Raw genomic sequence first — 20557 nt, 5'->3', positions numbered from 1 at the left:
TTTCTATTGTATTGTAAAAGAGCAGATTTTCTCTCTCTCCCCCACCCCAACTATGTTTGCGCGTGTTTATCTGTGCTACTAAAATATATACATTAATTTCGATAAAGGGAATGAATGAATGAGTGAATGAATGAATGAATGAATGAGTGAATGAATGAATGTATGAATGAACAAACGAATGAATGATAAAGTATAATCATAATTTTGGCTTTATCTCGAAATAAGGATTGATATTATCAACGGAATCATTTCCTTAGATAATAATTTCAACAACTATCTTCAATCAAGCGAAGTTATGCTACGGTATTTGGGCCTATGACCTCTGCTACGTTTGAAAAGTGTGCTGATAAGAAACATCGAAGAAGAAGAAGAAGAAGAAGAAGAAGAAGAAGTAAAAGTAGAAGAACTAGAAGAAGTAAAAGTAGAAAAACTAGAAGAAGAACAACAACAAGAAGAAGAAGAAGAAGTAGAAGTAGAAGAAAAAGAAGAAAACATGAGGAGTAGGAGGAGAAGGAAGGAAAGAAGAAGCGCGTTTATATACGACGCCCTCGCGGGAGTACCAGGTGTACACAAAACGATTTCCTCTTCTTCGACGAACGACGCACTCAGCAACCGCGAGGAGCAGCGCACCAACCAGAACGACAACAACGACGACGACGACGACGACATTCGTTTATCGTAAATGTATTGATACGTAACTGTATTTTGCTTCAAGAGCAAACGAGAAAGCAAGAGCGAAAGAGACCAAGAGCGAAAGAGAAAAAGGAAAAGAGAGAGAGAGAGAGAGAGAGAGAGAGAGAGAGAGAGAGAGAGAGAATACAACACGAGAGTCCATTCTACGCGCAATCCCTTCCCTACCTCCAACCCCCTAACTCCTTCCCATTACCCCTCCCATCCTCCCACAGTGAACAGCGCGAACTGCTCTCCATCGCGTCACGCTTAACGTGTGTGCGCGCGCGAGAGCGTGTGTTGCTGCTGGTGCTGCTGCTGGTGCTGTTGCTGTTGCTGGTGCCCCTCTGTGCACGTTTAAGATGTTATGTTGCTGGTGGCACGCCAGTGCCGCCGCCGCCGGCCAGTCAGCCAGTCAACCAGTCACCCAGCGACGACGACGACGACGACAACGACGACGACGACGAACCGCACAGCGGGTTAGGACAAATGCGTGGAAGAGCGGGAGAAAGAGGGGGAGGGGTTGCATGGGAGTTTAGTTCCTCCTAGTGAATATGGCATCTTGACTCCTAGTAGTGGAGCGTGGCAAGCAATGGCCGGCCCCGATCGATGTCTCGGCTTCTCCCTCCCTCCCTCCCACCCTCTTCGTCTCTCTCACTCTCTTCCCCCTCCCGACAACACGACCCTCCCCACCCCTCCCTCTTTTAGCCCAATAGCTGTCGCAACCTGCACCATCGCCGTGTCTCATCCTTCTCTCTTCTCGTCTCGCGTCTCGTCTCGTCGCTTCACTACTCTTCTTTTCTCTTCTCTCGACAAACCAAATCCCGAAGCTGCTGCTGCTGCTCCTGCTACTACTACTACATTGCTGCTGCTATTGCTGTTGCTGTTGCTGCTGCTTACCGTTCGACTTTCTCACTCTCTCATTCTGTTTACAATGAATGGATATATGCTATCCACTTTACTCTCTTCTACCCTCTTCCACTCCTACCCTCCCTCCCACTAACTCTCTCTCTCTCTCTCTGTCTCCCCCTTCTTCCTACCATCCACCACCTCTTTTCGCATTATCCCTCTACCCTCTACTTAATAATTAACCTCTTCCTACACACAACAGTATACCGATGATTTGCACGCGAAATAAACATACCAGAAACTTTCTTATACGACACGGTCGATGAGGATGGAGAGTGGGAGGAGTTTTTTGGACGGATGGATGGATGGATAGATTTATTTTATTTTGTATTATTGTATATCTTTCGCCGGAATTTTGAACGTTCGATATGATAGAAACTCCTAATAAAATCTAATCATCCGCCAAAGTTAATTCGTATTCGTTTGTGTCATATATGTGAATAATATAAGTAACAATGTGTATTAACGAAAGTAATAAAAATATGACAAATACAAAGCATCGAAATCCTCCTTCAAATCACTTTTGTTTTTCGTGCATAGTAGTATTTCAATGTATCCCTGTATTGAATGGTATATGCTATTATTTATATAGGGTGTCGTGATTACAGGTATGTTCTCGGAGTAGTATCTCTTGTTATAGGAGCGATGTTATTTCGCAATTTCTTTTTTTTACTGTGTTCTCGAGCGTACCACGTAATAGGGGGGTTGTGTGTGTATACCCGTGTCATTATCATCGTCACTATTTGGCATTTATGTATGCGTGTATGTATATAAATGGGGTGAATCTCGGATCCAATCCAATCTAATAATATCTATTTATTCTGTTCTTCCATTTCGATTATTATTATTATTATGTTGTCATCATTATTATTATTATTATTATATTAGAATATTTATCGAACCGTTTGTATAGTAAAAAAAAAAAATTGTAAAATAATGGTTAAACAAGGGGAATCAAAAATCGTTTCTCTTTTGTAACAGAGGTAGGCAAACAATGTACGGTGTATAAAGACAAGTTCGCCGTTTTAACTTTCATCAGGGAAGTTTGATTTCTTTCTCGGGGCAAAGTTTTTTATTAAAGAAAAGTACGAAGAGAGATGACTCTTTTTCTCCTCCGCTTCCCTCTCACTCCCTCTCTCTTCCTCGAAAATTAGCATCGACAGAAATTCCTTCATCCCCATGCATATACAATGCGTATGTAAGTAGGTAGGTAGGTTGTATGTATGTATGTATGCATGTATATGTGTATGTATGTATATATATATATATATATATACATATAAAAAGTTAGAAAAATACATAACACGATCGGAAAGAGTCTAGAAATGGGATTAAAGTGGTACTTGAAAATGTTCACTACTATTGAAAATGTTGAACCCCTCTTATAGGAGAAGATATTCGTACAATGCTAGTGGCCCAAGAACAACTCTCTATATATCTCTATCTCTTTCCCTTTCTACGTGAGAAGATAAGGTAGAAATCTAATAAGTTTAAGTATATATGGTATATGTGTGTGTATGTACATATGTATGTACATACATATATATATATATATTGCTTTTACCAACTTACGTATGTTAGACAACTTTGAGATCGTTCAAAGCATACCAGAAGGAAAGTTCTAGATCCGCGTCCTTGACCTTGCGCTTTCGGCCATATTTCTTAGCTCGAACAATGGCACAATAGTATTTAAAAATCTCGAAATCATAGAATTACATATGAGATGTCTCAAGAAGGTCATTTTAAATACATTGTGTATATCTGTTCTGTGTACGCTCACAAGCATATGTGTGTAGAATAGACCAAAAGTTCTTAATTAATTTTTACAAATAAATTATTCCTTTTGGAAACTTTTTAGGTTAGCTTTTTCGTATACTTTTCGTTTTCTTTTTCTTCAGATTATAAAACTACAAGTTTAAGAACTTATGGCCCACTTAAGAATTTTTGACCCATCCTATTATATAAACGAATTAAGAAGATCATTAACACGTTCACACGAGTGCGTCATGATGGTCAACGATGATAATTATCGAGCTTTCTTATAAGACGATTTTTCATTTGTCTACGACTAATAAACACGTATAATACACATATATTTTCGTACATAATTCGATATACTGTGATTCAAAACAAAAAGAAAAATTAATCTAAAAAGATTCTTTAAAAAAAAAAAAAAAAAAAAAAAAAAAGAAAAAAAAAAAGAAAAATTAAGATAACCTAGAAACTTTTGGTCGACCCCATATAATTCAACAACAAGCGGCATGATGGTTCTGTCAAAGTCCTGTGAGAATACGCTCGTAAATGCGGTAAATGGAAAGAAGAAAAAAAAAAGAAAGAAAACTTAAGTTATATTAAATTAAATTAAATTAAATTAAATTAAATTAAATTAATCGATTTTGCGATCGTCGATACGAATACGAAGAGATCAATGAGTTACGAATATCGTTTAGATCGAAACGATGTTGTTCTTGCGTTATTGTTATTGTTGTTATTGTTGTTGTTGTTATCGTGATCATAATCGCAGAGAAAAATAGTCGACCGTAGGACAACGAAAGTCTATTTCAAGAAGCCGACGTGTAACAACAGCAGTAGCAACAGCATCATGAGCAGCAGCAGGAACAACAGCAGCAGTAGGTTACAGTGCGCGGGATAGTTAAGTCAGGTCAGTTTGCTAGCTTACATAAAGAGGCTAAGTAGCGGCGAAAGGAAGAGGACAGCGAATGTTATACACGAGAAGGACAAGTTAGAATAGAGGGAAGGTAATAGGGTGGGGATAGACAAGGAGTGGGAAGTGGAGAATGAAAATGGTAGGAGTTAGTTAGTGAGTGAGTGTTGTGTTGTTTTGTTGTGTGTGTGTGTGTGTGTGTTGTGTAAAAGAGAGAAAAAGAGAGAAAGAGACTTTGTTAAAAGGGTGGGGGGCACCTGTTACAACGTTCAAGAGACTGTCATGCCTCTTTCTTTCTTTCTTTCTTTCTTTCTCTCTTCTTCCATTTCCCTTCTTTTTCTTCCTTCCCGTAGACACCACTTAGGTCGTTACATTGAAATTTCTCTAGACGAAGGCAGCAACGTAACCGTTCCTGTGCATAAACCCATGGCACGATCGATGCGGTCATTCTCTCTCTCTCTCTCTCTCTCTCTCTCTCTCTCTCTCTCTCTCTCTCTCTCTCTCTCTCTCTCTCTCTCTTCCTCTCTTTCTTTCTTATAGAGAAACGACACATTTGCCGTACTTCTGTGTGTGTCTATATATATATATATATATATATATATGCATACTGTGAATCTCCAAAATGAATAGCATCGAGAAGAGATCAATGATAAATATTACACTTTGATTTCTCCTACTTTGATTATTATTTTACTACTATTACTATTACTACTACTACTACTACTACTATTACTACTACTACTATTATTATTATTATTATTACCGATCATCAAAAATTTTTCTCTTATCTATAACTCTAATCTCTGATAAATTCACAATCGTCTATTTTAATTCGATATATACATATATATACATACATATATACGTACATACGTAACTTTTTAAGAAATATTTTATCTCTTTCTTAAGCAAACAAAAGGCAACAGTTATAACGTTTTCATAATCTCATTAAAAGGAATTAAGGAAAAATAAAAAGAGAAAAAAGAAAAAGTAAGACAATCGTTGACGCTAAAATAAGTATATGTATATATAGTATGTATGTATGTATGTATATATGTATACGCGATATCGGGAACGCATAAGATTGTTTACACTACGTGATTTCGAATGTTGGTTATCACATTCTTCGAATCGATAAAACATGCTGATAACGAAGTGGTCCATGAAAAAATAATGATTGTTATACTTTGTAACTTTGATAGCTGGATAAACGAATGAACACATAAGTACACATAGAGAGAGGGAGGCGGGGAGAGGGGGGGAGGGGGGAGGCGGGAGAGAGAGTGTGTGTGCAGAAAAAATAAAGAGCACGTTTCAGAAACGTTAGTTGAGCGCCGAAATGGCGCTCATCCGTATGACATACACGCACAACATAACGTATGATTTATAACGGCGATGGTCAATTGGATACATTAGTCGAAAAATATGTTATGTCGAACGTGCGATCGGTACTCTTTTAATATATATATATATATATATATATATATATATATATGATGTATGTATGTATGATATATATATATATATATATACACACATACATAATGCATAGGAGTATGAAAGACGATCGAACTAATCGACGACAGTTTCGTCGAGCGGTTAATTCTAAAAATCCTCCAAGCTACATCATAATTGGTCGATCTCGGTAGGGTCCTGACCATCCAATCACCGTCCGGCAAAGATCAACCAATGATAGCCGACCAGTTCATAGAGAGCAAAACGATTCCCTACAAACGTTAACACAGAAGGAAAAATCTTTCTTTAGGATGGTTAAATCGAGGATAAAAGTTGTAAACGAAGTGGACGTAAGTTACTTGAAGTATTCCCCCCCCCCCCCCTCCAAAAAAAAAGTAAAATAATATAAAAATAAAACAACGGAAAAAAGAAACAAAGAAAGAAGAGAAAGTAACTTCAAAACGAAACAATATCGCAAACAAAAAAGAAAAAAGCAAAAAAGAAAAAAAAAAAAAGAAAAAGAAGACAAACAAAGGGAAAAAGAAAATACAAAATAAAAAGAAAAATAAAAAGAAAAAGAAAAATAAACAAAAATAAAATAAGAAGAGAAAGCGATTTAATAAGTACTAGGTACTAGGTTAGGATTTTAACTACCCTTCCTTAATACTTTTTCACCCTACGTAAAGCCCCACGCGATAGAGACGCGTCTGTGACCGACAAGAGACATGTCTCTTTCTTTCTCTCTCTCTTTCTCCTCTCTCTCGTTGAAGTATTTCGAGAGAGTTACGGAACGGCGAGAACGCGGGTCCGCGTCGAGAGAGCACTTTGAAACGTGTCGCTGAAATCCTATCGCAGTGGTGGTGGTTCCCCGTTGTAGTCGATCACCCGAGAGAGCAAGAGAGAGATCAAGAGAGAGAGAGAGAGAGAGAGAGAGAGAGAGAGATCAAGAGACCGGACGAGAAGAGAGTAGGAGAGAAGACGATAATCGGGCCAATCCGGCCCGATGGAAGGAATAAAAAGAAAGGCGCGTGGCTCGTTGCTGGCACGGCGTCTCCCGCCATATCGCGCCGCCAGTTGCCGCTATACGCACGTACAAACGCGAGCGTGGCAGAAAACGAGAGAGAGAGAGAGAGAGAGAGAGAGAGAGAAAGATGGAGTAAAGAGGACGAGAGGATAGGTAGGTAGGTAGGTAGGTAGGCAAGCAGGCTGGCGAGCGGGTGGACGAACGGACAGCGGGGGGATGGAAGATGGGAGGTAGAGTATAAGAAGAGGGGAGGAGAAATAGAAGGAATGAAGCGAGCGCACACCCACACACACGGTCGCGTCCAAACGTACGAATGTACGATTATCAGGGGCAGCAGCAGCACCAGAAGAAGCAGCAGGAGTAAGAGAGTAAGAGTATGAACAACATCCAACGTGTACACATCGGTAAAATCATAGTCGTGTAAAGAAGAAGGAGGAGCAGGAGGAGGAAGAAGAAGAATAACGAAGGAGAACGTACGTAAAGGAGAAGAACGTGACCAGTCACGGAATTCTCTGCGGTGCGTATGTAGACCGCGTGTGCGCCGTGCTACTACGCGGGCCGCGTCCACCGAGGAACGAGGAAGGATAGAGAAAGAGAGAGACGGAGACAGAATGAAAGAATGAGAAAGAGAGAAAGAGAGAGAGAGAGAGAGAGAGAGAGAGACAGATAGAGAGAGAAAGAGAGGAAGGAATTAAACAAAAAGAAAGAGAAAGAAAAATAAAAGAAAAGAAATAGATCGAAGGGAAGAGCAAAGAAGGACCGCGCCGCATCGACTAACCTGTCGGAGGCGACTCTTCCTATATTTCTCGGGCACCTTCGTACTCTTCGTCGTACTCGTGGCGTTTTCACCGGTTGTACTGATTGTAAGAGGGGCCAACGGTATAGGGGGAATAACACAAATCGTTTCACTCTTTCACCACTGTGTTCCTTCGTATCCTTTCTCGCGTTGCTTCGGTCCTTCTTCTTCTTCTTTCTTCTTCTTCTTCCTTCTTCTTCTTCTTCTTTCTTCTTCTTCTTCCTTCTTCTTCTTCTTCTTCTTCTTCTCTCTTTTTCTAGCTCGCTCTCTTTTACGCGGAGGGGTGTCCACACGGCGGCGCGGCTCTCCTCTCGGTTCGCGCCGCTCTCGCGTCGTCCACGGCCGACTTCGGAGAGCCTCCCCCCGTAAAGAAGCCCCGTGTCGATCGTACGAATGCGGACACTGTGATCGCGCGCGCGTCTACCCTTATGACGCCCCGATCGTTTCTTCAAAATATATCTCGATTCAACGGTTTTAATGGAAAAAAGCGACGAACCGACGATGCGCGGAACTACGCTCGCGACACTCTCCCTCGCTGGAGGAAAATGGCGGCCCCCGGTCGCCCGAGTGACTCGCGCGCGCCACCGATCCTCTCCGTCACCAACCGACCGCTCACGGACACGCCCGAACTGACCCGACTGTGTATACCGAACGGTTGTACGCTTAAATTTAAGCAAAATTCAACGACAAACTGTCGACATCGATGATCAATTCGATATATTATTTTTTTTATCGCATACCATTGCGTTATTTAATTAATGTCGTTGTTTACTGTCGTTTTAACGATTAAAAAATTATTTAAATATTTGAATATAACATCTGTCACACTTATTTCGTCCTTTTCGCATTTACGATATTATATAAAAAAATTAATTATTAAAAAATTTCTATTGACAAAGTTTAAGAGATTTATTTAATCCTCGTTTCTACGTACAACAAAGGAAATTAAACGTTTTAAATATTATAATATCTATTTAATCTTATAATTATTATAGTATCTGATATTACGGTATTATTTTTCGTTCGGTAAATATGATACGGAGTCTCCATCTTGCGTGCTCATAATTGTCTACATTTTATAAACTGTGATTTCTGAAAAACAAGCCTTTACATTCTTTTTACTTTATTACTTTCTAATAGAAAATCGTTGGACGATAATATTAAATGTATCCTGATGAACTACTACGTATGATTGGTTGACATAAGACTCTGTGATTTATGGACCAATAGAATGAAACAAAGTACCATTGTTAATTATACACTTGAATCTCGCCTTTTCATTGGTTGACAATAGACATTTACGATTTATCGATAAAAGTCTTACATTATTATTATATTATATTTAAAAAAAGTACGCACAATTGTTGTAACGTAAAAATAATTCAAAAGGTTATGTTAATAGCACTTGAAATATAAGTAGTTATATAGCAACAAAAGTGACAAGGTTTCTGATTGGCTGCTTACCTATCATTTAGGGATATAGTTGCATTTTCTTTTCTTTTTTTTTTTTTCTTTTTCTTTTGTATTATTATCGCATAATTTAACTGTGGTTAACACAAATGACAATTTATTATTAAATAATAAAATATGTAAATATCTTGTTGACAATGGAAATAACATTAATAAAAATAATGTATTGTACATAAATATGAATATCGGTGTATAATTAAATTTTGTATCGTTTTGATTAGCAGAGTCATCTAACGGTTTAAACGGACATTATAACTTTGTAATTACGGACTAAGCTTTAGTACTAAATATTGAAGCATTTACTGCTACGATCTTGGAGAGAACAAAAATATTTCGTATCATTTGATTGGAGGAAGGAGAAAAGGAAAAAAAAAAAACAAAATAAATAATAATATTATTGTACTTGTAATGGCTTCTTTCAGAACGCAGCTTAAAAATATCCAACGTACGTAAATAATATTTTCTTCGTTATAAAGAAAAATGCAAATCTGACGTTCCATCATATGTTCGTTACAAGTTTTTTTTCTTTGTCATTGTGTTTTTACATTATACGTGTTGATCGTACGAAGAAATGGACCAGTACCTACATAGTGTCTTATTGTAATATAAATATAACTGACTGGTACAATCATTATTTAAAATTATACTTGCCATTTTTTACAAATCAATCGACATGTCAGACGTGAAAAGTCTTGAACATCCAACATTGAAGGTAAATAATATAAATATGCGAATAGTTGATAATAAAATTTACGTTTTTGAATGTTACATATATAAATCTTTGTGAAACAATTTTTAATATATTCCTTTTTTGTTTTTTTTTTTTTTTTCCTTTTCTTTTTTTTTTTTTTTTTTTTTTTTTTTTGTAATATAGGTACCGTACGAACTTCTAAATAAAAAGTTTCGTTCAGCTCAAAAAACATTAGACAGAGAAGTGTCGCATGTTCAAACTGCAACGAATGAGTTGGAAAAAGGATTGAAAGGTGATGGAACTGGTGTTGCTACTGGAGAAATAACTAGACTTTTGGGTGGCGTAGTAGCTAGACTTCAAGTATTGAAGCGCAAAGCAGAAGAATCTATTGCGGAAGAATTGCAAGCAGGAATGGTTTGTAAAAGACGTTTGGATCATTTAAAGGAACACGCCAATACAGCACCGAGTGCTGTAAATCAATGGAGAAGGCAAAGATTAGATCGTATGCTAGTAGAATATTTTCTTCGAAAAGGCTATTACAAAACAGCAACCAAATTAGCAGATAGCAGTGAATTAAGGGATTTAACAAACATTGGTACGATAAACGGAATAATTATCTGTTATATATTTTATATTAGTTTGATAAAGACAATTGTTAGCTTATAAAAAAGTATGTTGTATAATTTTTAGATGTTTTTATGGTATCCAGAGAAGTAGAGAAATCTTTAGCAAATCATGAAACTTCAAGGTGTATCGGTTGGTGTCATGACAATCGATCCAAATTAAGAAAATTGGGTAGTACAATGGAATTTAATTTACGCGTACAAGAATTTATTGAATTAGTAAGAGCGGATAGAAGACTCGATGCTGTTAAACATGCCCGTAAATGTTTTGCAAATTATGACGATTATCAGTTACAAGAAATTCAATGTTGTATGGGACAACTGGCATTTCCCGCTAATTTTTATCTCAGTCCATATAAGGACTTATTAGATGAAAAAAGGTATATTGTTTTGTTCTACCTACATTATAATATGTATATGTAACTCATTGATATTTTTAGGTGGGATAGATTAATAGAACAATTTAGGCACGAGAACTATAGACTTTTTCAATTAGCCAGTCAAAGTGTATTTACAGTAGCATTGCAAGCAGGATTGTCGGCATTAAAGACACCTCAATGCTATAGTGCAAACAAAGAAGGCAGAAATCCTAGTTGCCCTGTCTGTAATGAAGCGCTTAATGAATTGGCAGCTCCATTACCATTTGCTCATTGTTCTCAATCGAGACTTGTTTGTAGTATTAGTGGCAAACCGTTAAATGAATATAATCAACCAATGATGATGCCAAATGGATATGTTTACGGAGAACAAGTGAGTCAATCTGAAGCTATTCCCTTATATACGAAGATATATGAAGGTATTCCCTTAAGCGCATATTCGTATAATAAACGTATTTTATCTTATAGGCTTTGGAAAAAATGGCGCAAGAAAATAATGGTATTGTAATTTGTCCAAAGACCAAAGAAGAATTTCCTTATAAAAAAATTGAGAAAGTATATGTTATGTAAAATGAATAGTTTAATCTTGAATTGTATGATACATAAAATGGGAGTTTTTGTGCAACAATAGGCATTTGTTTAGGTAGCGTTTATGATCTTTTTTTTTTTTTCCTTTTTTTTTTTTTTTTTTTTTTTTTTTTTTTTCTTTCCTTTTTGTTGATATAAAAAATATATTGTTTTATGCTATGTAATAATATTACTAGAGGAAAATACAACCTCTTTTTACAAAAATATTTTTATACTGATTTAATATATCCAAAATATACATTAACAAAATATATACTTTGTGTGTATTGTGATTCTGAATAATATTATTTTAATGTAAATCTGTTCATTTCTTTTTCTTTTTTTTTTTTTTTACGTGTTTATTTAATACACATTGTTATTATTCTACAGTACACATTTAAAGGTCTCAGGTAATTATATAACTTTGGTAATTAAGGCATAATATATATATATATATATATAATGTGATTCTGAATTTTATTACTATGTTACAGTAAATTACGCTTATATCATACATATTTCAAACATTTCGATGAATCATTCTATGATAATCTCTAGTACCGAGGTGTCATTCTTAATATATAAATAATCATGAGTTTATATAAACGTATAAATAAACAACACCAACTATTATTAGAAACGATTACGGAATAAAATAATAATAATAATAATAATAATAATAATAATAATCGCTTATAAATTATATAAATTTTTATAAAAAAAAAATGTTATCAAAGCCTGTTTTACCTTGATACTAGAAAATTACTAATCAAGTTTAATAATTACTTATTAAGATGTATTGTGTGTATACATCGAAATGATTACATTAATAATATATTCAATTATACAATTTTACGTGAGAAATTTAATGGAAATGCTTAACCTACATTTTTAATATTTATGATATGTATCAAAGAACGAATGAAATATTTTCATACATTCGAATTTTTATAAAAATATGTCCCTTTTTACATCAGATCAGTTCTCAGTTTCTTGTTTTCTTTTCTTTTTCTGTTTGTTTTTGTTTTCAATTATTCAAATGATTGCATGTTTTTTGTAATAATTTATTGTCTGCATTGATATACATACATGAAGGATTGTCCCTTTTAGGAATTCAAATTCTGTATTTTACAATAAGAATTTTTTATTATTAGATTGTATTATAACAATAGAATTATAACAAAGGCAAGTTATAATGCCTTATATTTTGAATGCGTGTAATAGATAAATAATGCTATTAAAGTGTAAAAACAGTATATATATATATATATATATATATATATATACATATACATATATATATATATATACATATATTAACAAATGCACACACACGTCTCATACAAGCATTACATTCATCACTCATATATGCACGGAATAAAAATTGTAACTATATTTGTAATTCTGATAAATAGTATATCTTATGGGTTCTTCTTTTTCTTTCTTTTTCTTTATTTTTTATTTTTTTAATTTTTTTTTTTTTTTTTTTTTTTTTTTTTTGTAAGGCGTGCAAGGTTGTAAATTCTATTTTTAAATATTAATAACGTGGTATGTAAGAAGCATGTGTTTAGAAATTGAAATTTTTTTTTTTCCTTATAATATAAAAAGTAATATATTTATTACAACAAATTCAGCATGCAAACGAAAATATTAATATACAAAGTATAAATATCTGTGCGATATCTATTTTATAGATAAAAAATTAAAATACTTATAATTAATTTAACTAAAATTTTAAATATAAATAATAACATTTTTTGATCTATTAATTTCATTGTACGTTTCCTTCTTCATTGAAAATATACTAAAAGGATCTTAAAAAAAAAAAAAAAAAAAAAAAAGAAAAAAAAACCAATATGTACGAGTATTTTAACTATAATTTAAATATAATAATATATCGTAAATTTTTCCTTCTCTGTATCAATAATTATTTTTCCAATAATGTATCACTTCTAATTTTTATGGAAAAGATCTACAAAGTAGCATGTAAAGTATGAATTATTATATTTTCTTTGATACTTTTTTCCTTTCAAAATGTATATTGTATAAGGTGTTTAATTACGGTTATGAAAATAATGTAAATTTCTTAATCGATCATAATATTTGTAAAAATCATACAAATGTAAGATATGAATTGTTCATACAAAAAATGTATCTATCTATTAATAATTCCAATTTTTAATAATCACTTCTTGATGCATATTATGCAACATTATTGTCTGTTTCATTATGGATCATTTACTCATAGAATAATAAAGAGTCATGTAGACTCATTCGTATCAACTTTACTATGTTCTTATGTACTATGTTTGGTCGTTTATAATGGCTTAAAAAAAAAACATAATTCATAAAGTTATATAAGAGCGTATCTTTTTTTTTATATTGATGTTAAACAATTTTCATTCATGTATAACAAAAGAAAAAAAAAAAGAAAGAAAAAGAAACAACAATCACAAAAAATGACTATTAACAAAACAAAAGTAAAAATATAATGATATATACAAATACTTCAACCTTATGAGTAGTATTAACGTTCATATTACAAACTATAAATTTATTAATAATCAAATTTGTTCTATTTCATTTCCTAGCATGCATATACATAAGTAATATTTTAATAAAACATGTGTATGTGTAATTTTAGAGTACAAACAACAGCAGTTTAAATGCTCGTTCAAAATTTTTTTTCTGTTAATAATATATTGCTTCAGATCGTTTAAAAAAAAAAAAAAAAAAAAAAAAAGTTTATTTGTTTTTTTTTTTATTTTTTTAAAGTAGAAAAAATTTATTTAAACTTAAGATGGTTATTGTTTTAATTTGACTTAAAATTGATATATTCAATTACAAAATTTAAAGAATTCAATTGTGTGCTTACTCTCCAGCGGCTTATATTTAATTTAAGCATTTCTGTAGAACCTAATATGATGCAATTTTCTTGTTAAAGCTGATTGGTCCAATTGATTAGGATATTTTGAACAAGTTACTCTATATTGAAATATTGTTTGCAATGATTGCCAAGAAATTCTGTACCTTTGATCTTTTTCATTTTTTCTAATCCATAACAAAATTCTGATTGTGTAATAACGATCTTTGGCATTAATCGAAATCATTTGAAATAATCCCAGAGATATGAGGCATGTTCAGAGAAAGTTATTCGGGAAATATTCAATGTCCCCATGATATAATAACTGGCATAACAAAAGAAAACAAAATTCCACTAAAAATGCCAGTGACAAGTGAAGCTGCGCCAAACATACCGGCTATCGATGCGTATTGTGGTTCTACCATTCTAAAAATGAAACAAAAAAAGAACGTAATTTATAATAAATGATTATAGCAATATCGGCGATTTGAAAATTTCATTTAAAAAAATATGTTTTTTCTTACCTAGGACAATACATCATTGAGATTGAGGAAAAATAACCATGAGAGATACCCATTGTAATGCCAATAATCAAATATGCCCAATCATTGTCAATAAACACTGGCAAATATCTCTTTGTTTCTGCTGGATAATAATTACAGAATAGAAACAATGGTATATAGAATATCCGTAAGATATTTGGAATTATCAGATATTTTTCACTGGGCTAAATGAAACAAAAGAGAGAGAAAGAGAGAGAGAAAAAAAAAAGGAACACTTAAGTCTCAAATGTCAATAATAGTAAGATATAATAAGCAATAGAATATTTATATACCCATTGAACGATAGATGCAATGGAACTACCAATCATAGCGGTAACGTTGAAAGTCAGAAAGCACATAACGCTAACATAAAAATCAAGTGGAACTATGAATTCTGCACTTGAACGTTTTATATCAGATTGAACAGATGGGAATAAAGCAAGAGTAACGAAAAAGACAATAAATATATTAAAAAGCTGAGAAGAACACTGCGAAACTATTTTCCAATAAGGTAGTTCTTCTTTCTTCCCTCTTGTACTACTCTCCAGTTGTCTTTTATTTAACTCTTTTTGATGAAGTAATTCGTGATATCTATAAAATCTCTTTAAAATAATGACAAAATTAATAATATGTTATATTATTATTCTATTTTTTTTTTTTTCTCATTAGAAATAGATCTATAAGATATAAAAAATTCTTACATTTAATGGAAGAGCAAAATAAGTGTCAAAACAGGCTAGAAGAATAAATAAAGCCGTTATAAAGTAATAGATAGCAGCAGTCCGTGCATTTGGTGCCATAATTTGAGAAATAAGATTAATGACAGCTGTGAATGTTCCACTTATATTCTGTAAAAATGATAATTAAGATAAAGATAACATTTATTTGTTAAATATTCATTTAACATAAAATAATTGTTATAATATTTATAATTACCGAGCCCAAAATAACGGCCCCCGTATATTTACCAGGAAGTTTAGCAGCCATTCCAAACACCGAATTTTGATAAATCCCATTAGCAACTGCAGAAATTTATTACATAAATGTCCTTATTTCTAAGCAATTATTAATATATCATTGCATCTGTTGTAAACAAGAGATCTTACTGTTTAATATTATAACAGAAATCATAGTGATCCAGAAGAAAATTCCAGGCCATTGAGAAGTGTCCATCATTGCCAATATAACGGTAAATAAAAATATTAGAATTTGTACAAAGATGCCCCATGCTATACGTGTTGTCAAATTTCCTCTATAGATAAGATAAAAGTAATCATACAAATTAATATTCTCTCACAATGCATATTTTTTTTTTTTTCTTATATAAAGACAATTATATATCCTATTCATAAATTTATATACAAGATTGAGAGTTATATATTATAAGATATATACATACCTGAGTTTTATAAATATATTTAACCAATTAAATAACAAGTTTGGGATTTGCGAGGCAAATCCCAGATATGACAAAAAATTTGTTGAATAATTAGACTCAATTTCTGTGTATTCTTTGGATAACTTATAATTGACAAAATACTGTAAAAATAAAAAATTTTGCTCAGACAAATAAATCATCAAATAAACTTATGATAATAATAATAATAATAATTAAAAAAAAAAAAAAAAAAAAAAAGAAAAAAAAAAATAAAAAAAAATAAAAAATTAAAAAATAAAAAATACTAAAATAAATAATCCTTACATCTTTTTCTGTTATAAACATATTCCATGGCATTAGAATACCAATTCCATGAAGTATTAGTATCGAAAATACTAAATTTAATCTAAAAAAATTTAAATAAAATATTTGTATTATTTTTGTATATATCAAATATTTTAACTTACTCTATAAATGTACCTGTCACGCGGAGGATTTATTTCTAAATCAGCTTGATCCATTGTTACACCTTTAAAGTTTAACTCGTCATCAGGTCTTCCAGTTCCTTCCCAACCTGGTGAAAGGCGTACAGGTTCACTTCCTACAATAACAAATTAATTATTTCTATAAACTTTTTTGTTTAATAGAACAATGATGATTATTTTATCAATCTAATAATATGTAGACATACAAAATTGTATTACTATAAAAAAAAATCAATTATACTTTTTAACACACTTTATTTATGTAATTTAATCTTCAAACTTAATATTATTACAATATCGTTAATGATAAAAAAAAAAAAAAAAAAAAAGAAAAAAAAGAAAAAACAACTGACCAATTAAATAGTATAAATTTTTATTAAATTTTGCACCGATACATTGAAGATAATTATTTGCCTATATCAATAAATTTTTATACATTATCACAATGAACTTTGATCAAATTCAATGAAAATAACAGTACAAGTTTATTTTAAAAGAAACATGCTTATTTCTTCTACTTCTATTCAATCTAACAAATAATAAAGTGCACTCCAAAAGTATATTGGATAAAATACCCAATGAAAAAGACTTGCAAGCAGACTCTGTTGAAACTTTATTGAAGATCCGTACCAAAACCGGTTCAAGTAACTCTGCCTTTATAAAAATAAATAAAAAAGAACATGATTCTTGGAAGAGAGAGAAAGAATAACTCCTTTTAAGTTGTACCTTTTAAGTTACAAAGATAAAATGACGAACATTGTAATCATGCAATGATAAAATTTTTATATGATAATAAATATAACATACCTTTTGCAGGGACGATTCTTATTCCGCTTGAATCTTTTAAAAGAGTTTGTTCTTCTGGACCCGCGCCAATTTCTTTCTTCGTATAACTACCCGCCATTTTTTTGGTATGATTTCAAACTTAAATTGATTTAAAAAGTAGACACGCAATGCATCTCAAATGATAATCAATAGATAAATAATATATCGTTTTGTTTTTAACAAGCACAACGTGATCTTCGTGAATAAAATTTTTTATAAAAAATTGTAGAGTTACTATTTCAACGCCATGTGCGATTCAATGCATATTACATTCGTTGAATTCCTCCGTGTTGACTTTTAAAACTGAAAACTTTACTTACTCTTAGTCCTTAAAGCTTTTATGATAATGAACAAATACAAATCTAAAAGATTAGAATACAATGTGGTAAAATACGTTGATACGCGAGATAAATCATTTTCCTATCTAATTTTTAAAGGTTAATTCTAGTAGGATTCTAAATTCATTCCACGCCTACGCATCATATTAGATTTTTCCATTAGATGGCGAACTGATCGAGTGCAGCGTACATCCAGGACCGTATTTCGAAAAGTCCATCTCGACAGCGGCATCATAATACCATACAAATTTGAAAATTAAAATATATATATATATATATATATATAAATATTTTAAAATGTGATTTAAAATAAATTTAAATGTGTGATTTTTAGTGTAATTCCTTTTTTCATACTGGATTATATTATTATTTATACCTTTTTAATCGTTCATCATGCACATTCATTTTTATTTATCTATTAAGACCAAGTTTCACTTTGATAACGATTATTCTTTTCTAATTGTTCTATAAAATTTACAGCTTGCTCGTACGTTAATTTCCCATTCTCTTTTACTAAGTCAATAAATTCTTCACGAACGTTATTCGGCATATTTTTCGAATTTCCCGCCAAATAAATATTGGCGCCATTTTGAAGAAATTCCCAACATAAACAATTATTTTCACGTATAATATGTTGAACATATCTGAAATATGAATAAAAAATAATAAAATACGTTCTGCAGTTATTTTTATAATTAATAATATAAGCACGTGCTTACATTTTATGTTCTTGATCTCTAGAAAATGCACAAAATAATTTTAAACCAGTTGTGCTGATTAAATTAATGAAATCTTCTTTAAAATGATAATCTTTGTCTTTATATCTACATCCAAAAAATAATAAGCACGTGGTAAGATCTTGTTTCGTGGCAGCTTTCTCTAAAAGTAACGATCTAAATGGTGCAATGCCTGTACCAGGTCCAATGAGAATTTTTGGCACATTGGACGGAAATATAAAAGTTCCTTTACGTATCCAAAAAATGATTTTACTTTTAACTTTTAAATTTGCTAGCCAATTCGAACATAGACCTAATCTACGCTCTAATAGTTTTGTTTTATAATTAACAACGGCAACTAATATGTGTATTTCATTTTTTGTATTTATCGCGCTCGACGCGATACTGAAAGCACGTGGCTTTATTGGTGACATGATTTCAAATAATATTTGTATATTTAATTTACTCGTGGTATGAGGGAAGTCTGCTAAAACTTCTATTATATTTCTTCGTGGTCTATTTACATAATCATATAATTCTTCTTGACCACTGGGCATTGTAAATTCGTGAAGCTTTTCTTTTTCCAAATCATTATCACTAATTTGATATAATATTTCGAATGTAGATCTTCGTGGTTTGTAATTCAAATCCCAATACTGTGCAACAATTTCACCTAGGGTTAAAGTTTGTTTTAAAACGTATGGTACTTTTATTTGTCTTTCAGACACCTGAACAATCATATCAGGATAAATTAAAATGTTATTATCGTTCAATACATTAAAGAATTTCTCAATCTGTTTCAAAGAATTCTTTGGTCTTACATAAATTATATCTCCTGGTTCATATATAATACCTTCTCTTTGAATTTTAATTAATCTAACATCTTGAAAATGATCTGCAGCGGTGGTTCTTGCATTTTCAATTATAACACCTATTTTCATTTCATCTTTTATATTCATTTCTTCTTTATAAATATCAGTCTCTAAATAACAAGCTATTTCTGTTAGTGATTTTTCTTTACTGTCATCAAGTATAGAAATGTTATATCTTTCAATTATTCCTTCAATATTATTAGGTACATTTATATCAGGGATATTATATATAAACCCAATCTTTTCCCACAATTTCTGTACCCAGGGACTAACAACAGCATCTATACCTAAGTCATGTTGATCATCGGCTAAACCTATTGGCAACAATTGTACTCCACCAAGCTGTGCTAGCCTTTTATTAAGCTTTTTTGCAGCAAAATTAAATTTTTTATATGAACTATCACCAAGACCAATAACACCATATCGAATATTATTAAGCATAGAAGGAGGAAGGCTTTTGCGTAATAAAAATCTCCAGAATTGTTTCATATTATCAGGAGGATCACCTTGTCCTGTTGTCGCAATAACGAAAACCATTAAATGTTCAGAATCAAAATTAGCTAAATCATAATCATCTAATGCGGATATTGTGCTGTACAATCCTTTCCTGTAATTAAAATGAAAACTCTAAACAAATATTCCCGTCTCATAACGTACGTGTAATAAAAATAATCAATATTAATTGTCTTGTTATTAAATAAAATCCTCTTTTTTTCCTTTCTTTTGGTTTCTTTTTTTTTCTTTTTTTTTTCTTTTCTTTTTACAAAAAATAAATTACCGAAGAAAGACAACAAAACCTTTTGGCACTTTTCCAGATTTGTTCCGCCACATCTTGAGCAGTTCCGGTTTCGCTAGCATACAATATAGTTATGCTAAAATCCATTGTGTAAAGTTGTTATGCCAACAACGAAAAAAGATTTTTCGATTTTTTGGCCTGCCAACAAGCCGATACGCGACACTTTAACGAACCCCGCGACGTGGTCTTTCTTAGACAGCTGATAATTTATGACGTCACTATTCATTCATCTGAAGATGGGCTCAGATGTTTGATACAGATTTTGCCCGATTATCACAGAGAGAGAGATTAGATACTTTTTATTTAACGAACAACATGTATTTATATTATCAAACGAATAAACATGAATTTTTGACTCGATTAAATGTCAAGGATAAACGTTTAGGCTGAGAATTCTGCATTTTGGCACGGGGCCTGAGTATTTATAAATAAAAAATATTCTTCGCGTGTTCGTCGCATGAACGAATCATTCGACGACGTCGTCGGAGGGGTAGAG

The 20557-nt window shown here is 32.2% G+C and overlaps 3 protein-coding genes across 11 annotated transcripts in view; 1 reads left to right on the top strand and 2 right to left on the bottom strand.

Moving 5' to 3' along the window:
• Positions 1–8097, bottom strand: part of LOC124947116 (C-terminal-binding protein) — a 33183-nt gene extending 25086 nt beyond the window's left edge. For 3 of the 7 annotated variants that reach the window (XR_007100323.1, XM_047488815.1, XM_047488814.1), the window contains exon 1: positions 7501–8095. The gene's annotated coding sequence lies outside the window, so the exon portion shown is untranslated. Of the gene's footprint in view, positions 1–7500 lie in introns of all 7 variants that reach the window. The other 4 variants (XM_047488807.1, XM_047488811.1, XM_047488813.1 and 1 more) reach the window with 2 other exon arrangements.
• Positions 8098–9260: 1163 nt separating this feature from the next.
• LOC124947119 (E3 ubiquitin-protein transferase MAEA) lies at positions 9261–11387 on the top strand. 2 transcript variants are annotated; one of them, XM_047488826.1, is made up of 6 exons: positions 9261–9433; positions 9558–9700; positions 9863–10274; positions 10370–10682; positions 10743–11052; positions 11148–11387. In XM_047488826.1, exons 2-6 carry the CDS (start codon positions 9662–9664, stop codon positions 11247–11249), a joined length of 1176 nt encoding a protein of 391 aa, XP_047344782.1. In that variant the 5' UTR covers positions 9261–9433; positions 9558–9661; the 3' UTR covers positions 11250–11387. The 2 variants fall into 2 exon arrangements, with proteins under 2 accessions (XP_047344782.1, XP_047344781.1); XM_047488825.1 differs by having other exon boundaries at positions 9261–9700.
• A 1885-nt stretch (positions 11388–13272) lies between these two features.
• On the bottom strand, positions 13273–20552 carry LOC124957871 (NADPH-dependent diflavin oxidoreductase 1). 2 transcript variants are annotated; one of them, XM_047515332.1, is made up of 12 exons: positions 20063–20552; positions 18397–19872; positions 18244–18321; positions 16510–16632; positions 16354–16435; positions 16051–16190; positions 15758–15903; positions 15588–15673; positions 15353–15499; positions 14945–15253; positions 14634–14836; positions 13273–14535 (listed from the first exon to the last, which is right to left on the bottom strand). In XM_047515332.1, the coding sequence occupies exons 1-12, from the start codon at positions 20146–20148 to the stop codon at positions 14412–14414; spliced, it is 3000 nt and encodes a 999-aa protein (XP_047371288.1). In that variant the 5' UTR covers positions 20149–20552; the 3' UTR covers positions 13273–14411. The 2 variants fall into 2 exon arrangements, with proteins under 2 accessions (XP_047371288.1, XP_047371287.1); XM_047515331.1 differs by lacking the exons at positions 18244–18321; positions 18397–19872; positions 20063–20552 and adding exons at positions 17322–17438; positions 17660–18031 and having other exon boundaries at positions 16510–16630.
• Between the last annotated feature and the right edge of the window lie 5 nt (positions 20553–20557).

Source organism: Vespa velutina, chromosome 2 (genome assembly GCF_912470025.1).
Source record: "Vespa velutina chromosome 2, iVesVel2.1, whole genome shotgun sequence".
Taxonomy (NCBI): domain Eukaryota; kingdom Metazoa; phylum Arthropoda; class Insecta; order Hymenoptera; family Vespidae; genus Vespa; species Vespa velutina.
This window is presented reverse-complemented; position numbering and strand designations above follow the sequence as displayed.

Excerpts from the sequence above, each read along its gene's own strand:
- LOC124947119 (XM_047488826.1), top strand. The coding sequence starts at position 9,662 with ATGTCAGACGTGAAAAGTCTTGAACATCCAACATTGAAG. Across the intron at positions 10,275-10,369 it reads AAGGGATTTAACAAACATTG|ATGTTTTTATGGTATCCAGA; the intron begins GTACGATAAACG and ends TATAATTTTTAG. Across the intron at positions 11,053-11,147 it reads GATATGTTTACGGAGAACAA|GCTTTGGAAAAAATGGCGCA; the intron begins GTGAGTCAATCT and ends TTTATCTTATAG.
- LOC124957871 (XM_047515332.1), bottom strand. The coding sequence starts at position 20,148 with ATGGATTTTAGCATAACTATATTGTATGCTAGCGAAACCGGAACTGCT. Across the intron at positions 19,873-20,062 it reads ATCTGGAAAAGTGCCAAAAG|GAAAGGATTGTACAGCACAA; the intron begins GTTTTGTTGTCT and ends TTTTAATTACAG. Across the intron at positions 16,436-16,509 it reads ATAAATCCTCCGCGTGACAG|ATTAAATTTAGTATTTTCGA; the intron begins GTACATTTATAG and ends AAATTTTTTTAG.